Source organism: Patiria miniata, unplaced genomic scaffold, assembly GCF_015706575.1.
Source record: "Patiria miniata isolate m_02_andy unplaced genomic scaffold, ASM1570657v1 HiC_scaffold_3, whole genome shotgun sequence".
Taxonomy (NCBI): Eukaryota; Metazoa; Echinodermata; class Asteroidea; order Valvatida; family Asterinidae; genus Patiria; species Patiria miniata.
This window is the reverse complement of record NW_024037069.1, coordinates 14,156,519-14,184,050: the sequence shown is the minus strand read 5'-3', so window position 1 is coordinate 14,184,050 and position 27,532 is coordinate 14,156,519. Positions and strand designations below refer to the sequence as shown.

The 27,532-nt window shown below is 39.2% G+C and overlaps 1 protein-coding gene across 1 annotated transcript in view; it reads right to left on the bottom strand.

Annotated features, from left to right (window-relative positions):
- Positions 1-4,454: 4,454 nt before the first annotated feature.
- Positions 4,455-27,532, bottom strand: part of LOC119736492 (plexin-A2-like) — a 42,267-nt gene continuing 19,189 nt past the window's right edge. Inside the window, exons 13-31 of the mRNA XM_038210509.1 lie at positions 24,458-24,584; positions 22,875-23,020; positions 20,962-21,129; positions 19,120-19,261; positions 17,135-17,395; positions 16,602-16,754; positions 15,926-16,154; positions 15,114-15,271; positions 14,447-14,712; positions 13,629-13,746; positions 12,844-12,939; positions 12,464-12,620; positions 11,940-12,049; positions 11,078-11,141; positions 10,108-10,280; positions 9,386-9,546; positions 8,367-8,579; positions 7,191-7,344; positions 4,455-6,656 (exon numbers count right to left, since the gene is read on the bottom strand). Of these exons, the coding sequence (XP_038066437.1) occupies positions 6,561-6,656; positions 7,191-7,344; positions 8,367-8,579; positions 9,386-9,546; positions 10,108-10,280; positions 11,078-11,141; positions 11,940-12,049; positions 12,464-12,620; positions 12,844-12,939; positions 13,629-13,746; positions 14,447-14,712; positions 15,114-15,271; positions 15,926-16,154; positions 16,602-16,754; positions 17,135-17,395; positions 19,120-19,261; positions 20,962-21,129; positions 22,875-23,020; positions 24,458-24,584 (2,992 nt within the window). The 3' untranslated portion in view covers positions 4,455-6,560. The remainder of the gene's footprint in view (positions 6,657-7,190; positions 7,345-8,366; positions 8,580-9,385; positions 9,547-10,107; positions 10,281-11,077; positions 11,142-11,939; positions 12,050-12,463; positions 12,621-12,843; positions 12,940-13,628; positions 13,747-14,446; positions 14,713-15,113; positions 15,272-15,925; positions 16,155-16,601; positions 16,755-17,134; positions 17,396-19,119; positions 19,262-20,961; positions 21,130-22,874; positions 23,021-24,457; positions 24,585-27,532) is intronic.

Genomic DNA, 27,532 nt, shown 5'->3' with positions numbered 1-27,532 from the left:
AGTTCCAGTTACACTACAGAAGCTATAAAAAGGGCCACAAAATTTATATCAAATCATTTTCAATCGATACTCTTACAAACAAATATGGAAATTGATGATGAGCAATAAACACCGGGAACTGCTGCCGGCTGCCCCGTCCCGGTCCCCGGCCTTAAAAGTTAGTGCATGGCCGGCCAGGCAGCCTGCGCCGCGCCGGTGAATGACAACATTTTCCCGCAGTACGTGAATAGAGTATGCAACCCACCGTGTGTTCAGTGGCGTCACCAGACTTTGATGGGGGCACTTAGGTGGATACGGATCGCCGTCCTGGGGGAGGGGTCTAAGGGGAGGGGGTGCCCCCCTCCCCTTTGGAAAATTTTCGCATACGGAGGATGGGCTAGATGCAAAATGGGGCCACATTTGATGCTAAATTCGATCTGAAGATATCTCCAGAAATTGCTATTTAACCAACTCAGATGATGGGAGTTGAATATAACAAAATATATATATTTTTTTACCAACCCAAATCTCAGATTGGGGGCACTCGGGGGGGGGGGGGGCACTAGGTTTTCCAGGGGGGGCACGTGTCCTAAGAATAAGCAGGTCCGTTTTTACCTCAAAACTTTTCAAATTTTTGTGATTTCTAGCGAATAGTAACGTAAAAAATTCAAGTTTCGATCGTAACTTTCTTCAAAAATAGTCAAAACCAAAAACCCTTTAGCGCCGTAGGAAACGATGCTGACATTTTTTGGACGAATCCATTAATTTTGTAAGGGGTGATTTAGTCCCTGTTTTGAGTTTTACATCGTTTCTTGAATTCGTTTCAAGAAAAAAATATATACTGTGACGTTAAACAACTTATTATCTAATAAAGAAATGTTTCGCACACCATAACAAGTATTAGTCGTCTTTTTTCGTTTTTTTAAAATGCAGAAATATTGGTAATTATTGTTCCCAAGAAAGTACACCCCTTCATTACCACAAATGGTGTGGTCCGCTGGGGGAAAGCATGCAGCTAGCTGCACACCACCCATGGTATCACGTACGGCTGGTCACAAGCGTCGAAGACAGCTTTCACCGTACTTTTTACCGCTCGGTACCTTGGTTTCGGTTTGTTAATGATTTTTTTAATTGATAATTCATTTTAGCAACACCTCTCTTCTTATACCAGTACATTAACTACACATGTGAATCTTATTTTTATTCTTCAGGGCTCAGCGTATAAGCCGCCAGTGTATAAGCCGCAGTAAACATTTTCATGGGCAAAATCAAGCCGCGGCTTATATTCCGAAAATTACGGTAGGAATAGTCCACATGCATAGGTTAGCAGACATTACGTAGGTCACACTTTCGTTTCGGACCAACTTCACACTTTTCCCATTTGCTTTGATTTTGCTTTAATCCTGCTCCGGGAACAGTAACTGGACCTTGCCCCCCCCCCCCCCCCCCCCCCCCCCCCCCCCCCCCCCCCACTTTTAAAAGCATTCCGCCGCCGATGACTTACACTGTCACCTCAAGCTGTTATCCGTGGCAGGGCGAAATCTCTTTCCGACACTAATAGATGGAGCAGTTCGAAAGCTTTGTTCGCGAAGCAGCAGCTCTGACTGATATACGACAAGGACAGGTTGAAGTACGTAATCGCATCAAGGAGCTTGAATCAAACATCAATGATTCCATCGAATTTCAAGGCAAATGCATCGATGCACTCGAATCGAAGGTTAAAGACCTTGATCTGTTGGCAACACGGATGGTGTGAGAGAGCAACGGCAGATCATTCAGAACAGATCAACAAACTCGAGAGATTCTCCAGGAGAAAATACCTGCGTGTTATTGGCCTCCTTCGGCAAACGGGTGAAGATTGTCTTCCGTTGGCCAAACATCTCCTCATGCAGCAAGAACATGGCAGATGCTAAGCTTGAGAGAGCGCAGCGTGACGGCCAAATATCTGACGGGAAGCCACAACATCTCCTGATTTTAACCCTGGCGGGGAACATGGTGCTTGTTTTCTTGGGCAACACACTACTACAATTGCCTCTCTCCACCCAGGAGTATAAATGGGTACATGTGAAGGTAGAGACCAAATTGTTCTGATATCGAACAGCTGCAGGTCGGAGAACTGATATCTTTCCTGATGAGCAGGGTTAATAATTGTAAAGCGCTTTGAAAGGTAGGTATAAGGCACGTTACTGAAGCACCACATTGTTATTATTAAAAGTTGAAGCGGCGAGTTGCTTTTGTACCCCCAACCTATTGACGTTACAAAAATCATAAATTGAATAAAACAGCAATTATTCGCACATGGTGTTTCCGCAAACCTTTCATTATTTAGTATCTCCACCATGCAAAGCCTCAAATCTTACTTAAAACAGTAATTCTCAAAACAAAACAAAACATAAAAACGAGCACGCAGTGTAGAAGCTTGTGTATTCCTGAAGATTTAAATAAGGCCCAAAATCCATATGTCCTGAATCTGTGTGACATGTGCAATACATAAAACAATCCGACTCTTTGTGTATCTTGTAAAGTGTATATATAGAAGGTTTATATTAGTTTATTTACTTATTTTTGTTTAAGTATTTGATGCCATGGCTATTATGCACTTTACTATCCACACTACATACATGGATTTGTTAGGCCTTGTAAAAAACGGTTGCGGAAATTCTTCTAAATGCGGGTTAAACTGAAACCTCTCCAAAAACAAAACGAAACAAACAAACACATCAATAAGAACAATAAAACCCTCAAAAGGAAGTAGAGAACCAAAAGCTCTGTTTTACTTTAATTTAGGTGTTTGCCTACAGACTTTTGAAAAACATATTTTAAGAATAAGTTTCAATCAAGCTAATATAATTTCTATTCTGATTTGCTGACTCGCCGTACACAAAGAGTTCAATAAAAAGCAGAGTAATATGAACAAGTAGTGAAAATAGATATATAATAAAAACACTCCACTACACAGCTATATTTTGCAATCATAAACAATTAAAGAAATTATTAAACTTATATTTATACCAAACAAAACTAAGATATCAAAGCATATAACGCGGAAAAGTTAAAAAAAATATTCAGTTTGATATTAAGTCACACAATATGTGGTGCTGTCAATGTGTTATTCTGTAATGTTACAACAAATATAAAAGATAATTTAAAATTCAGATTCTTGAATCTTGATTTTCACCAACAACTCCAACTGCAAATGTAATGGCTACAAATTGTCATTAAGAAAACATTGTCATTGCATTTGCGCATTTGCAAATATGGAGAACTACAATACCCGGATCATTATGCTAAGAACTTTGCTAAGTACTTATGTGAAATACATTGTATACTGTGCACCAAGGGACAATTCCTTAATCTCTTAGTTATGATTCATTTGGTTTAGCAAATTGCTTAAATATACTTTAATTGATATTGGTAATATTTTGTACCTTTATTATCTTGTAACATACTCTCGGCTTTATACATACACTCTCGTAACATTGATTCTACATGTATTTAAAATATTATTGAAATCTCAAGCCTAATTTCATTTGCATAATTATATGTATACTAATTGAGCAACATTTAAGATGATTATACCTCATACATATTTATGATCTAGCCTTGAAGGGGTTAGATGCTGGTTGCTTTCTGGTACTTAAATCGAAAAAGGACCTCAGACAAATTGCAGACAGTAGGTTAGGCCCAAAAAAAAAATCGGTCTCTGGTCAGACCAAAGTTCCGGAATTGACGCGGCCACGCGGTTTTTTTTTTTTTTTTTGGCTTTTTTTTCTTCTTCAAGCTTGGATTGTACAGACAAGGTGGGGTACTTTGCTTTTTTGGTGTCCTCATGTACAATGGTGTCCTCCATAATTTGCCTTGGTGCTTTCGACCATTTGTCTTGGTGCAATTTCCCATTCCTTGGTGCTCTTTGGTAAAAAAAAATTGAGGAGGTGCAGAAATAGAGGGCGCTGTTGGAGCTACCGCGGAACATTTTTGAAAAAAAAGATCGACGCGCATGATTAAAATCGACGCGCGCGCTGACCAGAGACCGACTTATTTTTTTTTTTGGCCTTATCTGTGGATATTTTTTTCAAAATTGTGTAGGAGTTTACACAATTTGGTGCTTATATAAAAATAACACGTAAGAACTCAGTAAATCATATTTCATTTCAAAATTACCTCATCAGAAAAATGTGATATTACAAATGCTGTGATAACAGTAGAATTCAATTTTAAAGAGAGCTTCAGAAAGTACTGATTCTGTTTCGCGTTAATAAACTGCTTAACTATAAGAAATGGAAGAGCACGTACAACAATGATACATTAGTCCTTTGAAATTTGCATAATGTAAAGTCGGATCTCAGTTATGATAATTTTACAAATATTTACAGATTAAGCAATAAACGACGTCTTACTCTACAACTGCATATCTTATGGATTAACATATCCTATTGAAAGAATCATCCAACACAAAAAAAAATCAACAAAACGTGTTACATTCAAAAGTTCCATAGAAGGGATGTATTTGTATCTAGAAATATAAGACAACATTGTTACATCTATCAACTATTTGACATCTTCTATATAATCCTAGACCAAATCAACTGAGTTGGCCCTTTATTAAAACACTCATTTTTTTTAAAACATTGTGCTCACTTTGAAGTAAAACATACCACTTGTCATTTATATGAAAAATGCTACACAACACGTGTGGAATATACTACGTCAGTCCAATCAGTTTACAGGGTCATTGATTAAAACACTCACGAATAAACATATTTCGATGTGCATGACTTTGCCAATGAGCATGATCAGTACACACCAGTGTATACTGGTGTATTTTATTTTGGTATATTTCTCACTTTATTTCAAAAGTACAGAGTCTGTATATCAAAAATATGTCAGTTTTAAGCAAGGTTCATTATTTTTCAAAGCTGTAACTACAGGCATGTACAATGGCAAGAGAGGAAGACAGTGCATTTTGTCAATGCCTAAAAAGAAAAATACAGAAAAATAAAGACATTTTCATGTTATCAATCACTTATATCTATGAACTCTTTTTAGAATTTCTTGATTACAAAAATGAAGATTAACTGCATAGCTAGTCAGCACGTAGGTGTGCTCAGAAAACTGTTATCAGATACAGGCTACAGTCTATTTTCAAGATTAATTTAGTCAGTCACTGTCCCGAATCGAATTCATTTTACCGTCTATGTAATGGTACAGCCCAAGCTATATACACAAGTACACACTAAACATGATTAATTGAAATCCCAAACTTGGTGGTTGAACACAAAATGGATCATTCCAACATGTGTAATTATGGTACAGTCCCAAATTCAAAAAGTGGTATAACCCAAGCCCGACACTTGCTCCGATCGGTTGAAATTCATGGAATTGACTCCATAGTCAACTCCCTTATTATACACCAACAAATTAAACAAACAATACACAGAAAAGAAAATCTAACTTGGACCCACACCACTTTTGACCATAGACGGTTTGTGCTTTTTCACAGCAAGTAAGACTCTTAGTACTAAAAAAAAAAAAAAAACAATTTTAAGTGCGGTGATACTACAAAACCTCCAACATCACTAGAATAACTTAAAACATTGAAAAAAAAAAACCACTTGAAAAACCAAAAACTCCAAAGAGTCCAAGATTTTACAGCACCTTCCTACAAACCCGAAGACAACAATGGACCACGATTTCACATTCTTGGAATAAACACAAATGTGTCATTAAACAATTGGGAAAACCTCTAGGATCAATAGAAACAATAGTAAAATCATCTAAGATAAAATACCAAAAAAGTAGCAGAACCTTTTTAAGTATCAATTATTCTCTCTCAGAAAACTAGTTTCACTGTCAAAGTAAACGACATTACATAGTGGAAGTAAGTATATTGTATATTCTAAAAAAAAAATTCCATCATGATTGAAAACCTATTAATTTTTTTCAACAAACTTTATTAACTTTATTTTTTTTGGTACAAAAAAAGGAAGACTACAATAAACATTGAAATATTTTAGTGAGAGCCAATAAAACACATTAAACTAGATTAATAAACATTTGACTCTAAAAGTTAGTTAACATTTACTTCTAATTTCACAAATAACAACTACCAAAACGGTCTAATAACACGGTCCAAACTTAATGTGAGTCCAACTTTAAACAAGAGCTTAATTTCATGCACGTCCAGATCATAGACGTTTTGCTAAGCCAACAATAAATTAGCTTAGCTATTTGGTTACCAGCCAAAATGCCATGGGCTGTATACTGATTATGATTGGTATTTTTAAGCAGGTTTTTTTTTGCTTAGCAAGAGAAGGTGCTTAGCAGTTCATTGCTAGCAGCGCCTCATTGTTAAGCAACAGCCGAGAGCCAGTTATACGTAGCAGACATGGCACATTATTTTAGCTGGTAATCTTATTCTTCTAAACAAATATATTCCTTGTTTGGCACTTTCATGTGCTAAATAGCTCCATTTTATTCCACTTGATCATTGGACAAATTGACTTCATATCACCGCTGTCGAGCTTGGGCGTTTGTTAGAGAAGAAGATGCAAATTGTCATTTAACCAGTGACTCCTTCATTGTCAGGCAGAGTCAGCCATCAGACGGAAGATGTCTTCTAGCTTGTCTCTTAGACCTTGCTTCTGTGCCTCATTGTCTTCGTCCAGGGACTGCAGGATCTGTTGGGGGGAAAGAGAGTGATGGGTACTTCAGAGGGTCAAACATGACCAACTTGGACCAGCATGTGGTGCTTACCTGTACCTCATTTCTGTCATAAGGAACAATTCGCAATACAGTGCTAAAGTGAAACAACAATGGGAGGTAGGGGATTCACCCTGCTATGTTATCACTTTGTAAACTAATATTTTGCTGAAGTTGCAACATACATTTTTAAAAGGAAAAAAAAGCATATGAAGCGTTTGTGCAAAATGTATGATGTGGGGTACTGATCAATCTTTGGTTTTTTATTGACCATCACAAAATTATATGGGCATGTGCACTCAATCATGCATGGGAGTATGGCAAATAAATGATCACAACTACAAAATGCATTGTCCAAATGAGCTAACGCTTTCAAATTGTACTTAGCATGAGTGTTTCTACTAAGTTTATAAAAATTGGGTATTAAATATACGTTGCATGCACGGGCAATTCTATCAGATGTCACGATATGAAAGTACTCCATTTATAATCTCTCTCAATTCATAGCCTACCTCACTCTTGAAGACGCAAGCGTAGCAGAAGTAGAGCTCATTGAGTGCATTGAGTGGCTGGAACTCATTCTGGTAACGGTTGGTGTGAGCGGCCAGCATAGCACTCATGTCCTGATCACTGACCGATGCCATATCACTGATATCTTTGTAGTATCTGAGATAAAGATGAAGAACTCGTTGAAATTAATGTCTGGAAATTTTTAGCTTCATATTTGGCAGCACACTAAGGCCAGAAAGCCTATGATTACTTCTTTAGTCGATTCATCATTACCTTTTTTATTATAGTTTTAAGTAATGGAATCTGAAAAATCTGAGGTATTTTTACATTAATTGTGGTAGTATACATGATGCTAACAAAAGAAAGTTGCAATAACTACTTGTTTAGGCCGGATCCAGAGGGGGGTTTCGGGGGTCGACCCCCCCCCCCCCCCCCGCAGATTTTCAGATTTAATTACCTATATGTCCACCTGTCCGCAACAATCGGACATAAAAATATCTGACGGGCCTGACCCCCATGCAAAATTCCTGGATCCGCCCCTGGCCTACTCAATTTTCGGAACATTGGACTTACTCTTCACATTATTTTACGAAGGACTTTTCCATCCACCTGTTACACAGAATATTTCTTCATCGTCTTCGCTCAACAGTTTCTTCAAGCTGCAATTTTAAGCGACTGCACTTGCAAGCTTTAGTGCCTTATTGGGCTTTTGATGAATCCTTGTTTCATAACAGTGTTGTGGTCGAGTTCATCACAAGTTCTCACAAGTCCATCACAATTGATTCCCTCACAAGCTATTCAAACGAACTGTGGCAAAAACATTCTGTTGCCTGTGACTGGAATGCTGACTGGACTTGGCATGGACTTGAGAGGACTCGTGATGGACTTGGGATGGACTTGGGATGGACTTGTGAAGGACTTGAGATGACTCGTGATGGATTTGGGATGGACTTGTGGACTTGTGATGGACTTGTGATGGACTTGTGATGGACTTGTGATGGACTTGTGATGGACTTGTGATGGACTTGTGATGGACTTGTGATGGACTTGTGATGGACTTGTGATGGACTTGTGATGGACTTGTGATGGACTTGTGATGGACTTGTGATGGACTTGTGATGGACTTGTGATGGACTTGTGATGGACTTGTGAAGGATAAATTATTCAAAGGAACGTACTTGACCACCCACTGTTTGTACTGTGGGATATCCTTGGCATACAGCAGCTTGTTATACGGTGAGTCCTTAGTAAGATGTTGTTCAGCTACCGAGCAGGAATCGATGAGTGTCTGACCGATGATGGACACACAGGCGTCTACCGTGTCTGTCTTGTTGATGTCAAACAGGATGGTAGGATTCATGATCAGGTTGACCCAGAACTGCAGCTGTAGGCTGTAGGAAAGGGGGTGGGAGAGGAATGGAAATGTCAGGGTTTTTCTTGCGAATTTTCTTTGTTGTTTTTTGTATTTGCTAAGAATCTTTATAAATTTGTTATAAAGTTGGTATTTTAAGTTGGTATTTTGATGCATCCATCCCTCTCATGTAAATAACTGCATCAAGTATTCAAATAAATATATAATAGCACAAACAAATACTTGGAAGGCCCTACGCCAAAACCAGGGCCTTTCCAGCTAATCTGGGCTAATTAGATTTTATATTTCACTTTTCAATTCAAGTAATGATGAATAAAAAAAAATCATGAAAAGAAGTAGACAGGAGCACAATTTGCCATAACATGTTTACATTGTGAACAAGTTCATTCATTTCTTTTTCACAAGTTAAATGTCTCTTTAGTGCTCGAAGGAACTGCCTTGTTTGGCCATGACGCATCACAATTCCAGGAGTTGTCCACGATAATAATAGGGTGAGTTTAGCGTTTGGTTCATAAAGAATGTTGTTGACTTAGTTCTATTGAGCATTAGTCGAAGCAGATCAACTCGAGTCCACATAAGTACGGACTTGTGAACTCCCAAGTTATGCATGCTGGGATACATACATTAGGCTTGGGCGATGTATCGATTAATCGCGTACCGCTAAATTTCATATGTTGCCAATAGCACCTGTACTTTATTGTACTTACGGGCTTAGGCGGTTTGGGGAATTACAGGGACTAATGGATTAAACAACACTGAGGGCCTGATTTTTGTGAATTGAGTCAGGGTTAGGTTTATAAGTGGGTCAGATTCTGAACTTCGTACTAATTGCTTTTCCATGCATGTGCAACGTCAGAGTTGGTGATGCTGCGTGACGTGGCCTGCTCATCTAGAAAGTCAAAGAGGTATTTGACGGCCAGGGGTACGTCTGATTCACCGTTGAAGATGGTCTCTAAGAGCTCATCCACAAATTGCTGCAGGATACCCTGCATAATATATAGAAAGGTAATCAGAGAACTAACTGAATTGAAGAATTGAAGGAACCCGCAATTAAACACATTGGTTATTTCAAAAGAAAGAAAGTTTGATACTTGAACCAGTTCATTTGATGAGATGAAATAACAAGCTATGTCCCGTCTGAGTGATTCTTTGTTACCATATATTTCTAAATTTGTTTTAAGCACTGCTAATGCTTCTATCTATATAACACAAAAGGGGTTTATGGCTTCTAACTAGCACTCTCTGAACAATCATTAACAATTTGGAAACTGCTAACAAGGGCTCGCTGGCTCAGTTGGTTAAACGTCAGTGTGGTGTTCCGATGGTTGCAGGTTCAGGTTCTCTCTCATGTCGGTTTCTTTGTTCAATTTTATTTCGTTTTAGCAATACAAACATTTATTTCAGTATATAAATGCAGATTTTCCAATGCAAGCATCTTGCCCCATCTTGAGCTGAATTTCCTCCAGAAAGTGACACCAAACAACGAATTGTTTTAATAATTAGACTAAAAGGGGGTACCATGACAGACGCAAGACGTTACCCCCTACCTTTGTGGTTAGTAGCCTGGGGAGACAGATCTCAGCCATCATTTTCTGGTCTCTTTCGCCCTTGCTTATACTGCCAGAGTCGGCCTGCTTGACCAGATGCCAACACTTTACTCCTTTCTCTTGGTCTATCATGGGAGAGGCTGAGGTGGCAGGGCTCTGTGCTGTGCCCAGACCTGCGGGTGGATCGAGACAAGTACATTAAATAGTTAGCCCATATAAGCAGCTTTTATACATTGAATTACATTGTACTCGTAAAACCATACAGTGCATGCGGGCGGTAACAGGCAGGGCCGTTTGGGGCACTACAGGGACTAATTGGTTGACAGTATAAAACACCAATTATGGCATGTGCTGAAACTTGGTTGGCTAAAACACAGGGTTTACTTATTGCACATGTAAGGGGTCACTAGTGCACATCTATCCACCCCCTATTGTCTGTGAGTGACAAAAGAGGGTCCTCAATTAAGGGAAATAGGGCCCTCTTGTGGTAACTCACAGACCTGACGAGGCATATAGAGTCAGAACTAGGCTGATCAATAATGTGTTATATTACATCACAATCCATGAAGCCATTATTTTATCATAAGCCTTGAAAACCACCACAGGGTGCAGTATAACCATCAAAACAAAACTTTTATGAGATGGAATTTTTGCGCCGGGGTGATATTATTAACACACTGAGTATACAGTGTTTAAAAACGTCGGTGAAGGTGAAAACCTAATTTGAATAAAACAAAACTAGTCGAGTATAGTGTGTTACTTAAAGACTCATTTGTAGTTTATGCTCAACATAATTTCATAGACTATTCTAGACCCTCACGTGACTATGTTTTAGTCGATTAAGGGAAAAGAGTCAGCGAAAAGGTGTGTCGTTATTATGGGCTAGTGTATGAAATGTGTGCTGATTGTAAACTACATGTGTCAAGTTTTAGCCTACGTGTATTACTGGTGGGTTTGTGGTATGGCTTACCATGTTGCCTTGCTGGTATGTTGGGCAGGGCTCTCACTAACCTCAAGGTTGCACCATCTGGCACCTGGTATCACATGCAAAGACAAAGTTAAGCACATTAAACTTAAAAAAAATAGCTGATACTGCTGTTTTTGCTGTCCTGTGTTAAATCGCAATATTTGGGGGCAATCCACAAACGTTCTACTCCTTTTTGTGAATGAACTGTTTTTCAAAAAGTAACTGACAAAGTTATTGTTGAAAAGCATACTTGGTTTCAAGAAAGTAATGGCAATAAACTCCCTGTGAATCTATTCTTGTTAGCATGCTGTCATTTTTCAGAAAACAATGAAAGAAGGCCAATTCCTAATTGACGCATTTTTGGAAATTTCCATTTGTATTATTTGGTTTGTAATTCGGTGAATCTGTGAATGGGTGCGCGCAAGTATTGACACGACGCACATGCGGGCGGTAGCTAATAGTCATCTGTTCAGTGCGTGACATTGCGTAGCCACATTCGGCGGAATGTGAACTCATCCCGGATGCTGAACATCTTCCCATGGGGGCGCTGTTCAACATGGCTACATTAGACAATAACTATCGCAATTCACTTTCCAAGGGACATTACAATAAACAGCCTCTCGCAAAAAAAAAGTGCTGGTAAAAAATACGCCCTAAATCGCGGGGGAAAAGGGACTATATTCTTCCCGCTAATCATGGTAAATCATATGGATGTGCCTTACTACGGATGCGAAATTTTCAGTGGGGGGCGCGATTTTTTTATTGGGGAGTTTGCGCCCCCCCCCCCCCCCCCCCCCCCCCCCCTAGCTACGCCGCTGCACTAAGCGCTTATTAAGGAGCAGTTGTACAGGGATCCCATACTGACCTGGTAATGTGCTAGCGTATTGATGCGTTTCCATTCTCCATCACATCTGCCTCGACCATCGTCATCTAGAAGGATCATACTGCTAGGGCCGTCTGGCCTGTCACTCCATTCTGCAACAAGTAGACACAACTGTCAATTAATTACTAGGACAATAACAAAATCATTGGAAGGATTACTCTCAAGTCAAAAAAATGTTGCCAAAGAAAAGTGTTGCTTCTCCCCTGCAACTTGTGCAATTCGACTTGTGAATGAATTTATTAAACTCTGTGTAGTGGTTTTAATAAGGGAATAATAATTTGGTAGAGCAGGTTTAAACTTCAAAAAGGTCGAAAAATTGACAAATTTCCAACGATGTTTTGTTTCACAATTTTCAAGTCACTGTGTTCGTTTGCGCCTACTTTACTGAACATCTCATTCTAGACCAAAAGGAAAGGGTAAATTGTCTTGCAAATTAAAATGGTGACGATTCAAATTGTGATAACGGTTCAGCCATGGTGACAAATGAATTATTTCTAGTTTCTTACCCAAGTCTAGCTCATCTCGAGTGGGCCGTTTACTGAACGGACAAGATTTGTAAATGGCATCCAGAATCTTGTCCTTCGTTTGTGAGATGGTGTCGCAGTCCAGCACCTTCAACTGGATGGGCTCTGAGGTGATGTCCCAACTGGTGGCGTAGATGTTCTGGAATAGAAGCAGTACAGGGATACGTGCATTACTCAGCATGAATCTTTGAATTTATTTAAATGTAAATTTTATGCAAATATCAGCTTCAATTTTTTTTTCAAGCAATCTCTCTTCACTAGCATCTGCTTGCGTGACATGAAATGTAAAATTGAATTCACTTAACTTTCTGAAAACCAAATAATTTAAAACTGGTTTCCTGGTTATTACGAAGGATGCTTACCAGTGTTTTAAAGTCAATCTGCTTTCGCATGACTTTAATCTCACTCAGTCCATATCGGGCTTCCCCAGTAACAACATCCACCGGACCCTTGTCAATCTTTAGTAATTAAAAATAAAAATAAAAAAAAAATCATATTAATAGTCTGGAAGATACAATTCAAAATTGAATTGGTTTCAAATGCACCTCAAAAAAAATTAATCGATTAGCTGGATGCAGACAATTAAAAGTCCACACTGATGTCATTCAACAAAAATTAGATGTTGAACAATAAAGTGCTAATAACTACCCGAGACAGTTCACCCATTCCTATTGGTCGAGAGTCCGTCACGTGGGTGGTTTAAAATGGTCGATAAAACACCGGCTGGTTGGTTATAAACACTTTTCCGGGTGTCACATTAAATTAAGACTCCTATGAAATCTGCACCCCCTTTTACTCTTTTATTGGTTGAACGTTCACAATCTTAGGCATGAGCAACAATACCAATGAGTCCGTATTTCATAATGTCCTAAGTTCACACTACACCGGCACCGCTGCATTCTGCGCCACGTCTCGCCCGTGCGCCAATCTTCATATAAGGAAATGTTTAGTACTGCTCGCGAAGGCACATATCATCAACATGAAGTTAAAAAAAATACAAACGTGAAGTAAAAGTGTTGAAAGAAAGCATTGGAAATATATATATGTTTATATACTGACTTTTATGTTTATATACTGACTTTTTGCTGAAGATGTTTACTAGCATTTATGTCACTAAGCCAGCAGTTTTCATACTGGGTGACATTACCTGTTGCTTGATGGCATAGAACAAGTGGAAGAGGGGTTTCCCCATGTTGTCCTTCAAGGAATCATACATCAGGATGGACAGCCAATGAGACACTAGCTTCTCAACGACGGCCTCGCTCCTCAAATCACGAAAAATAAAGACACATTGTACATTTCAAAGGTTGTTATTTTAAAATAATGGAATTGGATCATGATGATTTGTATAGAAACCAAATACCACAGAATGCTACATGTGCTGTGCACACTTGTATGGAAAGAAATTCATACTACAGGTTACTACTCAATGGTATTTTGTAGCATTGGGGGCGGTTAGGGTTAATGTTTGTTTGTCATAAAGACAGTTTGTTTGTATGGACAAAATTAAGTAAATTAAAGGTCCATGATCAGCCTTAAGAATCTTGAACTGGAATAAAGAGGGCTTTAGAAATGCCGATGACTGACTAAAATAAGATAATATTGTTCTATTTCAAAGGTACTCAATAATCCCTAGAAAAACGGATGGTATTTGTGCTAGCGTCACAAATTCGAAAACATTGTACAAATAATTCAAATAAAAGAGTACTCCATCAACCTTAAAAATATTGGCTTATAATAAAGCATGATTTATAAAGACGACCTGCATTGTATGTCTAACCTGGAATTTTCACATCTTTTACACAGTCAATTGTGACTGACACGTCATCCAGTCCCAAGTCGAGTTACTAGCTACTCAAACGAACTGTGACCAAGACATTCCTTTTGTACATCCACTATTACTTATGACTGGACTGTTGACGCGACTTGTGATGGACTTAATACAACACTGAAGACTCCCCATACCTTCTCAGCAGCTGCTGTGGCTCTCCCTCCTTCATGCACAACTTGATGTGTTCCTGGAGAAGGAACTTCATGTTCTGCGTCAGGAACTCCATCTTGTTATGCAGGGCGATGACCAGCAATGAGGCGATGTTGTTCAGGTCACGAAGAGCCAGGGTCTTCTGGGACCCCAGGGTCCTGACGAAGATCGCTAGGAAGATGTGGTTGCTGATCAGGTTGCCAAACTGGACCAGACCCTTCTCTAGGTCGTTGCGCTTGGTGCCTGAGATCTGTGCAGACCCGGACGTGGGAATGTATTTGTGAAAATTCAAGACATGATGAAAATATTTCTAAGATTTTTGCTTTATTAAAAGGAAAGCTGAGACGGACCTCTTTAACAACCTCCGCATCGACAATTTTGAGCCTTCTCTATATATGTTTCCATTCCAAACACATTGTTTGATGCCCAAGGTATGAGCAAATAGAAACACTAGAGTACATTATTAAGTTTTCTTAATTTATGACCGTTAGACATTCTGTTTGATGAGCAGACCAAAAGTGGGAATATTTTTGTGAAAATCACATATTTGGTGAAAATGTTTCTATAGCTTTTGTTTTTTTTTAGTTAAAAAAAAACTTAACTCACCATGAGCTTGTTAAATGGAAGTGTTTTCAATTGTTCTTGACTTACATTTTCTCGTACGATTGGGATCTCTCCCAAGACAGGATGGGACGGATTCTCTGGGAAGAGAAGCCTTGCCGCGTAGTCGCGGTAGTCTCTGAAGGGTATCCCGGAGCCTTCCACATCACTGCTCACTGTCAAGACTGTGATCTGTTGCTCGGCAAAGGCTGCAATGGAAAAATGGAGAATGTATAGTCATGACTTAGCTGTGGAGTAAGGGTGATATCAAGATGGAGGAAGGGATGTGCGGATCAGGCAGTATATGAGTGACACTGGAAGAGACAACATTGATATGTACAGCACCCATGGCTTGTGGGCTGACTAAATCATTCTACCCAATCCTATTATGGTATTAATACCCTAATAGATTAGTCAGTTATCAATGTTTGAGCGTAAGCAATTTGCTAAATGTCATACTTCAGTAAAGACGGATAGGGGCCTACGGATACATTCAACAGAAGACTTTTTCATAGAGGAGTGCAGCCATCTCTTTATAACACCTCACGTTTTCTCGATTTAATTTCAAACTTGGGTTCTGCCAATGATGTGTCTTAAACCCTTTGAGTACAGAATAAATCGTTTTACTTAGATATGATTAAGACGATGAGCTATGATGCTTAATACAACACGTTTGAGTCAAAATTAAGCAGAAATATTGGCTTGTCTTACACTTCAATTTTAAATGGGTACGGTCCCATTTAACAGTCAAAATGCGTACAATTGGTTCGAGTTAAGGAAAGTGTCTGACAATGTGCTTAGACACTGTTCTGACTCAAGAATGGCTCCTAATTGATCAATATGATTTGTCGCCTTCTACTAACCGTCTTTGTACTCCAGCATAGCCCTCATCTCCATCTCATCCCGTTGCGTCTCCATCTTCTTGAAGAGATGCTCGTTGGCGCTGATGCGGCGCCAGATGCAGATGATGAAGAGTAAGATTAGGAGAATGAGCGTGGCCCCGCAGGCGGTGCCGACAATGAGGGGCCAGGGTAGCCCCTCAGAGAGGTACTCCAGACGACCCACCTTGACAACCACGTTGCCGTGATGTACCTAGGGGGTGAGTGAGTAAATTGGCCGTTGGGACTCCTTCATAGATGTTCAGGACAGCTTATCCATTCCTATTCGTTGAGAGCCTGTTCGTTAAGGTCTTAACAATGCTGAAAAGAGGCCAGTAACTAGCACTGTAATTAATAAACCGGCCTCTGAATTAGAAAAAAAAATTGGCTTTTGTCTTTGTATTTCATTTTTTAAACAAACAGCTTTCACATGTAGTTTAAAAAGTTTGAAAGTCTTGTTGTTTGTGGAAATGTAATGTAAAGTTGTAAAGAAGTGTTTTCTTGAAAAGTGTAATATCCGCTGAGCTAAAACTTCAACCAGGTTAGATTTTGAACATTCTTCTTTTGATTTTGAGTGGCGTTACTATTGGAAATGAACACAAGGTATGAAAAGCAACTGATCCTATATGTCTTGAAACAAAACAGTCCTTTCGACACTCACTACAACGTCGTAGGTCTGCCCAGCTTCGTGTTCAGGAGCTTCACATGATAGGCTGTCAGCTTTTTCAGGTTGCATCATTAGACTCCGACAGGACAAATTGCCAACTTTGACTATCACATCACCCTCCCTGTACGTTGCATTGATGTAACGACCCTAAATGATGTGGAAAAAATTGCATTTTAAAAGACTGTATGCGAATAGAATATGATACAAATGTGACATTTCTGTTTGTGAGCTACACCGTTTATGCTCTCTCAGAGATAATAAAAGATATCATAAAAGAAACATCAATGGATGGAAAGGACCAAATTTTTATGGAGTTTCTAATTAGCAAATAACGCTTAGCGAATGAACATGCTAAGCAAAAACTATCAGAGAACCAGTCACAGCTAATATAATTTTTGTGATACTTTGGCCGTTAATCATTTTGGAATGCTAATAATTTCTGTATTTTTATTCTAGTTGATTAGATCTTTGGAATCATCTTCACTTGAGTATTCTTGTTATTTTAATGAAAATTGACACCATCTAACCTTGATTTCTAGTATCCTGCGCTCCATATACGCCACTGTCTCAGTCTTGTCAAACATGAAGTATTCTGGGTCGACAAATACTTGGAAATCTTTGGAGGATGGAATGGTGACTGCATCCATGACAAAGAAGATGTTGCTTCTCTGCAGGAAGAAGGACGGTGGTGAGGTGCTGTCGTCGAAGGTGAAGGCATTGGCGAGTTCTGGAGATTTGAGATTGGGCGACTTGCAGGTCATGGAAGCGGGATGATTGATGATACACTTCTAAACACAGATTCAAAGAAAAGTTAATCCTTAACTAAATTAGTCCTGAATCCTCCAATTTCAATACTATATTTCACACACCCTAGGGAGTAAAACCTCTAAAATGGTTGTTGCAACGTATTTGCTTATTTCTACTGAGTCGGGTTAAGCTTTCTGTAGGTCCCAGAGAGCACCAGCTTATATTCCTCTTTGTATACCTGACTGACTGACTGTCTGACTGACCGACAGTCACTTGCGAATTAGACTGGTTACCTGTCTCAATGATTGACAGTCACTTGTGAATTAGACTGGTTACCTATCTCAATGACCGACAGTCACTTGTGAATTAGACTGGTTACCTATCTCAATGACCGACAGTCACTTGTGAATTAGACTGGTTACCTATCTCAATGACCGACAGTCACTTGTGAATTAGACTGGTTACCTATCTCCATGACCGACATTCACTTGTGAATTAGACTGGCTACCTATCTCATTGATTGAAAGTCACTTGTGAATTAGACTGGTTACCTATCTCCATGACCGACAGTTACTTGTGAATTAGACTGGTTACCTATCTCACTGATCGACAGTCACTTGATACATATTTCACTGAGTGACTGTCTCTTGAGACTTACACTCATATGGGATGCATTGCAAGGCTTGCCTATTCCTGTATAGGATCTACACCACATGAGCATTAGTTTGACGTCGCTTGTTTCATGTACTGTCATATACAGCGCGTCCCAAAATACCTGCAACATTTTTTTTGCGAGGCTCTAGCGTCGCCGCGGAAACACGTACCGCCATTATGTTATATCATTTTAAAGCTTGCGATCTTAACTTTATCCCTGGTAAGTATTGGTTTGATTTTTAAAGGTCTTTGAAATTATTCATGTTCAAATAAAGGCATATCAAAAACAAACTCATTCCATTTCAAGGAAAATCAATCATGCGCATTTTTTCTAATGTGGAAATGCTTCATCATGTTCATGATGTGACGATCTTGTTGCCTTTTACTTTCTGTGTTTCCTTTTCTGTTCGACTACACCTTTAATAAATTCAATATATTGATCTTCGTTTCAAGTTCAATGTGTTTTAAATTTTAAAAAAATCAACTGTTTTGTTTTTTTAACAGCTTGTTGATTCTAGTTTCATCTGATGTACTGCATGGTCGATTTCCGTGAAATCGGTTGAGTGTGTTTTCTTTTATTTAAAAACAAATATTTTTAAAACTCTCATAAAATATCAAACCAATACTCGCCAGGGATAAAGTTAAATTCCAAGCTTTATAATTGTATGAAAAATGGCAATATGCGTGTTTCCGCGCCGACGCTGGAGCCTTGCAAAAGAAAATTGCGGGTAATTTGGGACGCGCTGTACATGTGTAGGCAATAGACAAATTTTCATGCAAATGAAAGGTAGATTTGTTTGATTTCCATCACGTTACCACTACAGCTTTTTCTACAAACTTTTAAGTCATTCTGAAACAACTGGATATAATTTTGTGCACTCATTAATCAGCTTCACTAGGCTTACCAAGTCTTGTTTTAAGAAGAAGCTGAATACTCATTAAACATTTTGCATGTAGTTTGGCTGATTGAGATCATATCCTGATGCAGTCATATGGATGCCTTTAGAGGTTGAAGATGACACGGTGATTGACACAAGCTGAACTTTGATACTTGTGTAGCTTTGTCGTCACTTTATTATGAGTGTGAGCATATCAAGTTGACAGTGTTTACCGTGGTGATTGTGGAAACAAGCTGCTGGTCTGCCTGTCTCTTAGGCCGAATGAATTGCCGGGTTCTCTCGATACGAAACCTCATTTTGGGCTCTTGCACCACGTCCAAATATATTCCTGTTATTGGTAGGTCCAATCCACCACTGTACATAAGAAATGCTACATTTTAAGATAATGAATGTAGATTTCTTACACAAGTCACTTTAATTGTTATTAGCTACAATGGTCACAACTGAAATGTCAACGATAGTCGATTACGTGATTGGACACCACGGACAGAGTAGTGAACTGAAGGCACCCCAAAAAACTTCGCTTTGTAAACGTTCTGTTTTTGACACACACAAAAATATGCTCAGTATGATTTAAATGTTAAATTATAATAAAAAGAACAAATCCTAAAATTCAGTAAAAGAATCGCCGTTATTGATACACCAAAACTGGTCACTGGTAAAGCTGGCCTAAAAGGTGTGGAAAAATACTGTCTCCAGATCTATTTACTTATCTCAGTTTCTAGGAATCCTTAAAGTTTCTATTTCACGAGTAGTTGAACACTAATATCATCTAAGGGTATTCCGAAATTCAGCTTCATCTGTTGTAGCAAACGTTTGTGTTACACTTTCTACTACCACCTAGGTAAATGTCCATACGCGTCATCAGGTGCTTTGCTTTGACAAGAAAACAAGGCATTTGGTTAAAGGGCAGTCGCGAGTTAACCTTATTTATTAATTCATTTTTTTTAGAAGGCTATTGGGATGGGGTGCGACCAATGTCAATTGGTTGCAGGACCGTATCGTTGGTTGGATTAAACAACCAACAATTGGTTTGACATTAACCAAAAAAATATATTATTTCACCAACCAATCAGAATAGGTTAAAAGTAGGATGAAAACCAAATCTTTGGTTGAGATGTTACCAATTCAAATTGGTAAGGCTTGATCAACAAAAGAAGGGTAGTTATCAACCATGAATTGGTTGAAATCATACCAATAAAATGCTAACCAAAGGCCTGTTGGTCATTTTGACCAAAAAGTCGGTTGGACACATATTGCCCAAAACCTTCTGGTTAAAAACCTTCTGGGTATCATAACCAATTTGTTTTTAGAGTGAAGATGAATCGAAAAAAATCAGTCTTTGGCAATCTGACCCATAAGGCATGATATACTCAAGTTTATGCGCGTGCATAAGGTATCCAGCATATTACTTGGGTCCGAATGCCAATGTTCCCAATACTGAATTCGATTCGCCTTGTTTGCAGTAGCGTAACCAGGGGGTGAGTGTAGAGAGTGGCAGATATTGCAACGGGATGAAGATTTGTAAAGTAAAATCGGATATAAGCAAATCAGGATGGTAAGAATGGGTAACGGGATGAAAAGTTTGTTTTGCAACTCAATATTTTCTATTGATTGCCCTTTTGCACAAGTGTCATTTTTTTCATGAGAGCCCTTTTATCACTAGTGTTCTTGTTTACGTCCCGCGAATGTCCTGCCATGTGGTTGTTGTTGTTGTTGTTGCATTAGGGGAATACAATCTAAATCCAAGACTATGTCGCAGCATCACTGTGACGACCTGAATTTCCACTGAGACTCCCAAAAAATGCAGATATGTTCCTGGCGTTTCTTCCCACGCACTGCTTCACTATGGAACTTCTCAGCTGTATCTTGCTTTCCAGTTGATTATAATCTGTCCCACTTTAAGCATAAAGTCGATATCTTTCTACTTGGAAGTATTCTTTTTCATAGATTTCCTTTACTATCCCTCCTTTGTGTAGCCCTCACCTTGAGTGCACGGCCCTTATATAGGGCCTTATGATGGGCAATTCTTATAAATTGAAGTGTGAGTATACCTGAGAATGGTCTGCTCACGTTCCTGCATCGTGATAACTGGATTCTCTGTATAGGAGAAGTTGCTGGAACTCACGGCCGTCCCAACAAGGTCAAAGATCATTACGATTGGTCCCTGGATGAGGCCTGTGCTTGCAGATGTGACGCAGCTACTGACATCGGCCGACAAACTACATAAAGACACGTACACATAGTCAGGCAAGTGTACAAACTCAAATCTTGAACATTACCGTAAAAAAAACTCTCGATCCAAAAAGAGGCGGTTGTCTGAGTAAACGGTCTATTATGGATGCAAACACGATGCAAAGACAGTGAATTCCAATCAGGGCGGAATTTCAGAAAGCTTATAAATAATAGCAAGCTAAACTACAGCTGCCTGAAAGTTTATGATCCTTAGACCGTAATTTTGTATATTAAGAAGGTTTTGTTTTTGTATGATTTTAATAAGAGGTACATCAGTTCAAAAGAATGCATAACCCAAAGCTTAAACAGGCAATTTCTCTGTTTTGTGACATCAGGAAATTCGAATGGGCATAATATTCGCCAGGGAAATTCCATTTTCAATAATTAAACTGTGATTGTAACGGGGAAGATCTAAAAACTAAAAACCTATTTTTGGAGGAGCTGCCCGGAGGAGTCTGTTTTTGACTGAACATATCACAGGTGTGATTGTTACGCCCCAACTATTGCATCGGTCCCAACCATAGTTGGGACTGTCCCAACTATAGTGCGGCAGTTGGGTCGGCCCAACTATAGTTGGGACTGGAGTTGTGCCCGATGCTTCATGCTTGATAGATCTTGTTGGATTAAATGTTCCGCGGCGCTGGCACCGCGTATTCGTCGTGCATGCATGCCGCAAGGCTGGCCGGTCACGTATTACTGCCTAGTTGGACGAGTTGTCCAGCTGCTGGGTTTTATTGTCCAGCAACATTTTGCAAAATTTAAAGATTGCCATGGCCGGTCAACTACAGATGGTCCCCACCCATAGATAATTTCATTGGTCCCAAGTAAAGTCAGATGTGTATTAGAGTTGTAGGGAATGTTTATAATCGTACAACAATGTACACTATAGTTGGGACCGCAAAATAAAAAGATTGGGGTGGCCCAACTATAGATTCGCCCCGTCAATAGCTAATTTCAGTGGTCTCCAGTAAAGTCAGACGTGTATCAGAGCGGTAGGGAACGTTTTATAGTTGTACATCAATGTAAACTATAGTTGGGACACCGCAAAATTAAAAGATCGGAGTGGCCCAACTATAGATGGGCCAGCCCAACAGTGGAACTTACAGTTGGGACCGTCCCAACTATAGTTTGGACAGGCCCAACTATAGTTGGGACCGATGCGATAGTTGGGGCGTAACATGATCACTCATCTCCATTAAAGGGAATATACATCATTTGCTTTTGCTGTAATTTTCAGAAATGGATGGAATTGGTATGTTGGAAATATATAGCAAATATAGTTACACTGACTTTTTTGAGGTTTTGGGTTCGAAAATGCTATAAAAATCAAGAAAAACAATCATTTTCCTGTAGTCTGGTTCCCTGACTCCATTTAAGAAGAAACAGAGCAGTTTACATACATTGGAGAATTGTAAGGTCAGGGAACCAATCTAGCTGGCTTGTACCCGTTCATAGGTGCAAACAAGTGCGAAGGTCAACTGGGGCCAGTATTTGAAAAAAGCCAGTTTTTTTCCAACGCTGATCGGCCGATCAGCGTTGGAAATTGGTACAAAAATACCACTTTTCTTGAAAATGACAGTATACCAGGTGCCATGATTTTACAGGATGCTTTACACTGTCATTCACTAACAGTCCAGCAAGGTATTTCAAAATGATTTGGTAGTTTTATTTTTTGATGTTTGCAAATGTTGTATTTTCCCTTTAATGACGAAAACCATGATATACGACTCACTTTGTTGGTTCAGTGATGTTGCACGGTATGCCGGCCACAGTGATACTCCTGCTGCGTCCTGCATTAAGACCTTTTCCTGTTAATGTGACCTTTGACCCACCAGCCATTGGTCCTAGAAGTGGATGGACACCAGTGATGATGGGTACCTTTGAGATAAAAATATTAACTCCAATAACTTTTTTTCACAGGATATATGACTCGTTGCGTAAGAATTAAAGGAAGCATTTAACAGTTTTACACACATAATGTGCAATAGTAGTGTTTACATTTTATATTTACATTTACTTTACTTCTCAGGACAGACAGTAAAACCAAGACCGAAAAAAATGAACAGAAAACGATAAGAACCAAACAGCTCCCGAAGGATCGCCTAAAAAAGACAAAGTCTCTGTCGAGGGGCTTTCCTGACTGAAATATTCACAAATAAGAAATGAATTGAATTGATGGTTCCTGATGATGTATTGTTCCTGAAAATTGAAAATAAATTTAGTTTTTAAATTGCTAAGTTTGTACCAATACAAAACTTCTCCCTCTTTTTAATAAGACATCAACAGAAAAATATGGCGCTCGTCAGGAAAAACCAATCCAAATACTTACAATCCAAAAATAATTCCCACTTCCTTTTTTAATAAAAAAAAATGTCGCCAGTCTTATTGCAATGCGACCACAAATAATCATACAATACTGGTCGGCTTTGCACAAACTATACCAAGACTAGTGTAATATTGTTATAGCGAGGGCAATGTATTGTTGTATCCCCCGAATAAATAGCCATCTAATTAATATTATAATTGTTGTTTATTTCAGGCTGATGTGATTGTAAAGAAATTTATATCATTACGCTGTCTTGTTACAATCACCGACTGCTTTTCTCAGTACTTTCACATTAACGTTAACTTAAAGGGAATGTACAACATGTGCTTTTGCTGCAATTTTCAGAAATAAATGGATTTGGAGGATTAGTATGTTATAGCAAATATTGTTAAAATGACTTGTTTCACGTTTTTGGCTAGTTGATGCTGGAAAAACCAAGAAAACCAATCAATTTCTTGTAGTCTGGTTCCCCGACCCCACTTAAGATGAAACGGAGAAACGTAAAGACTTTGGGGAATTGTAAGGTCAAAGAATCAATCCAGCAGGTTTTTACCCATTCACAGGTGTGTAATCTATTGCAAAGAAAATGCGGAATAACTAAATATGAAGAAATAGGAGCAGTTTTTGGAAAAAAGCCAGTTTTTTGTCCAACGGTGGTCGGCCGACCAGCGTTGGAAAAATACAGTTTTTCTTTAAAATGTCAGCACACCAGGAGCCACGATTTTACAGGATGCTTTAGACTGTCAATCCCTAACAATTCAGTAAGGTATTGCGTGATAGTTTGATCATTTCGTTTTTTGATGTTTGCAAATGTTGTATATTCCCTTTAAAACTTCAACAATTCAATTCAATTCGATATTTCATTTCATCACCATAAAAAACTTTAACAGTGAAATTCATCTTCCCAATGCCCACATAAAAAAACAGTGTACATATATTTAAAGAGCACATCTTTAACTATTCGGTCAAACACAGGAAAATAAACTTGCCACGAAGGAAAAATGCTTTTCCATCGTCGTCACTTCATATTTCTCAATGGGTTCATCCCTGCCTATCATTACCACCACGGGATCACTTGCTGCCCCAGCAGTGCTAGCATCAGTCATGCAGACAATCCTGTATAAAGAATAAAGCAATAATGATTACGATTCATGATGACTTTTGACATTGCTTATTTTTCTGAAAGGTGCTTGACAGTGGCATAACTGCAAAAGTGGACCCTATCAGTAGGTGGTGCCTGATCGACACCACATTGCGTCAGACTTCACATCAATACCCAACACAAACATATAATCACACATAATGAGACGCATAGGGAAACTGTATTCTACATGTATTTTGGAATATACATTGTATGTATGGAAATGACGAGCTGCTTTTGATATCAACATTTCTGCACTCCAAACTTTCCTGCTCATTAACCCTACTTCCTGATTCCCGTTGGAACCAAAATTTAGAAGCCCAAAGGCAATTGTTTTTAGCAAAAGATAATGGTGGATGGCAGGAGCCCATTTAATGGGCGGCGCGAAGGGGGGGGAGGACAAGGTGGGCCCTACCCCCCCCCCCCCCCCCCCCCCCCGCAAAAGAAGAAGACAAAAAGCCATATTGCCGTTAATTTAATGCACATTTACAAACATGTGCGTCCGCAGGGGTGTTAATGGTGGTGCAGTGGGCAAATCCCCCCCCCCCCCCCGCCCATCCTAAAAAAAACCTGATAAATGGAGAATATGTAAGGAGTTTGGGGAATAATGTGCTTTGCCGATCTCTAACAAAATCCTTGCGACGCCCATGGCCCATTCGTTCTTCAAGCATGCAATTCCTCAAAAAAACATTGTTTTTGAAAAATTCTGGGAGGTTTTTGCCAGCAAATTAACTACTAAGATTTGAAGGTTTGCATGATGAGATCATCGATATATAAGTTAAGGGTAGAACCATATGACGACAAAAATTGTTTGTAAGTTATAAGTGATTCCTTAACCACGATGTTTTGAATTGACTATTAATCCTCCACTTTTGAAAAAAAGTGACTGGTTCTTAAATACATGCACTTGTCTTCAAAGACAGAGTGTGCTCTTAAACGATTTAAGTTTTTCCTCCTGACAAAATTGTTCAACTTGCAATGTTTTATTGTAACTGAATATTTGGGCAGCTGCGACCCTCTGAAAAAAGGCTTTTATTTTTTATTCCTTTTTGCAGATAAACAAAATGAGTCTTTCAAATAGACTGGTTCCTGGTCTCTTCATAATCCATTCTGATAGGGAGGCGGGTACCAGTCTGCCATGCGAGAAATGAATTAATGTCGGGCCGCAAATAAATTGAAACTTTAACCAAAGTTTTAAACACTATGTTTAAGACTGGTTGGAGTCTACATGCTGATAATTACCCTTGCCTTCGGCTCGGGTCAGCATCCAGACTCAAACCGGTCTTAAAGGTACAGTCCATCATTTGTAATTTGTGCATTATGTTCATTTGAAGCAACAAAAGTGCTGAAAATCTAAAGAAGGGTGCTTTACAACTAACCTGATGAAGTTTTAGCTCTACGAATGGTGTATATTCCGAGAAAACAATATTCTAGGATTTTGATTTCAAATCAAAAGTTGCTGAGTCATGTTTTGATTTAGGCATGAATTCAGCGTCCAAAACACGTTCTCGCTGAGCCGATTGCAGCTACACGATGTCGCGCACTGAACTGACGAATAATAGCAGCCGCGCGCGTACACGTGCGACGTTTCAACGGTTGCGCACGGTTCGCCGAATTAAAAACAAGCTAATAACGGAAATTTCCATGGAAAGGCCTTCTTTCATTGTTTTCTTCAAAATGACAGCTTGCCAGAAAGAATTATTTCACAGGGAGTTTAGTCCCATTATTATCTTTAAACTAAGTATGCTCTTCAACAATAATTACGTCAGTTACCTATAGCTGCAAATGATGGACTGTAGCTTTAAACATAGTGTTTAATACCGGCCAGGCACATTATTTGTTCCCATTCATGAAACTGTTTGTCCAAAAGCCAAAAAAAAAAAGTCCAAAATTATAAATTTCCAACGATTTTGTTCAACAAGTTTACTTCTTGATGATTTTCGGTACCCCTCTAGCTATGGTATGTCCCTCTTGCGAGTGAGTCGAAAACAATTCCTTATATGGAGATTGGTGCGCACGTCGCACGTACTACTGCGAGATGTGGCGCAGAACGCAGAACTACGAAATACTTACTTCCTAGTCTGGTCCCCAGACCTGACGATTATTCCCGACGCTCACGTATAAACTGTATGTAAGACAGCAGCCGCGGCTAAAAATAAACATGACGACACTGATGACCCTTTTTCAAAGCTCGGCTTCGTTTTCGAATTAGCTTTATCACTTATAGCTTTTAATGTTCCGATCAATCTTTTAAATAAATCACTTGCTTAATATACCATACATTTACATAGGTGTAGCCAGCGACCGGGGGTGGGTGTAAGGGGGTATTTAACCCCCCCCCCCCCGCAATATTTTGTAAAGAGTGCTCTTTTCAACCACAAATAAAATGGCCGACTTTGGAATATGTAATATGCCGTGGATCGGAGCTGTTAAAGGTTTCCGTTAAAGGAATGACTCCATCGATTCCGTGCTCTTTTCCATTCAAATACCCTTTTTCACCCTCGCTTACCCCCCTTACCCCCCCCCCCCCCAAAAAAAAATATTTGCAAAGAGTGCCCTTTTTGTTAACAAGTGCCCTTAAAAAAACCACTTGCCCTTTTTTGTGGCGTCGGCGGTTCCGGGTGCCTTTTTTTAAATTGCATGCATGTATCGCTCTGAAAAGCACCATATACTTTACGTTATTGTGCATAATGGTCGGTTTTGAACAGCGCCCCCATCAACAGATGGTACGAGCCCGCCATCGACAAAAGATGGTGGGATCTAGAGTGGCATAGTTGCGTTCGGGAATCAATCTGTCCAGTTTCTCTGTCCAGTTTCTCTGTAGCAGCAAAGCAAATGTCCACTTTTGAACCACAATGACAAAACATTCAATCTGCTTTTCTAGGAGCAGAAAAGCAGATGTCCCTTTTTAAACCCCCAGTGC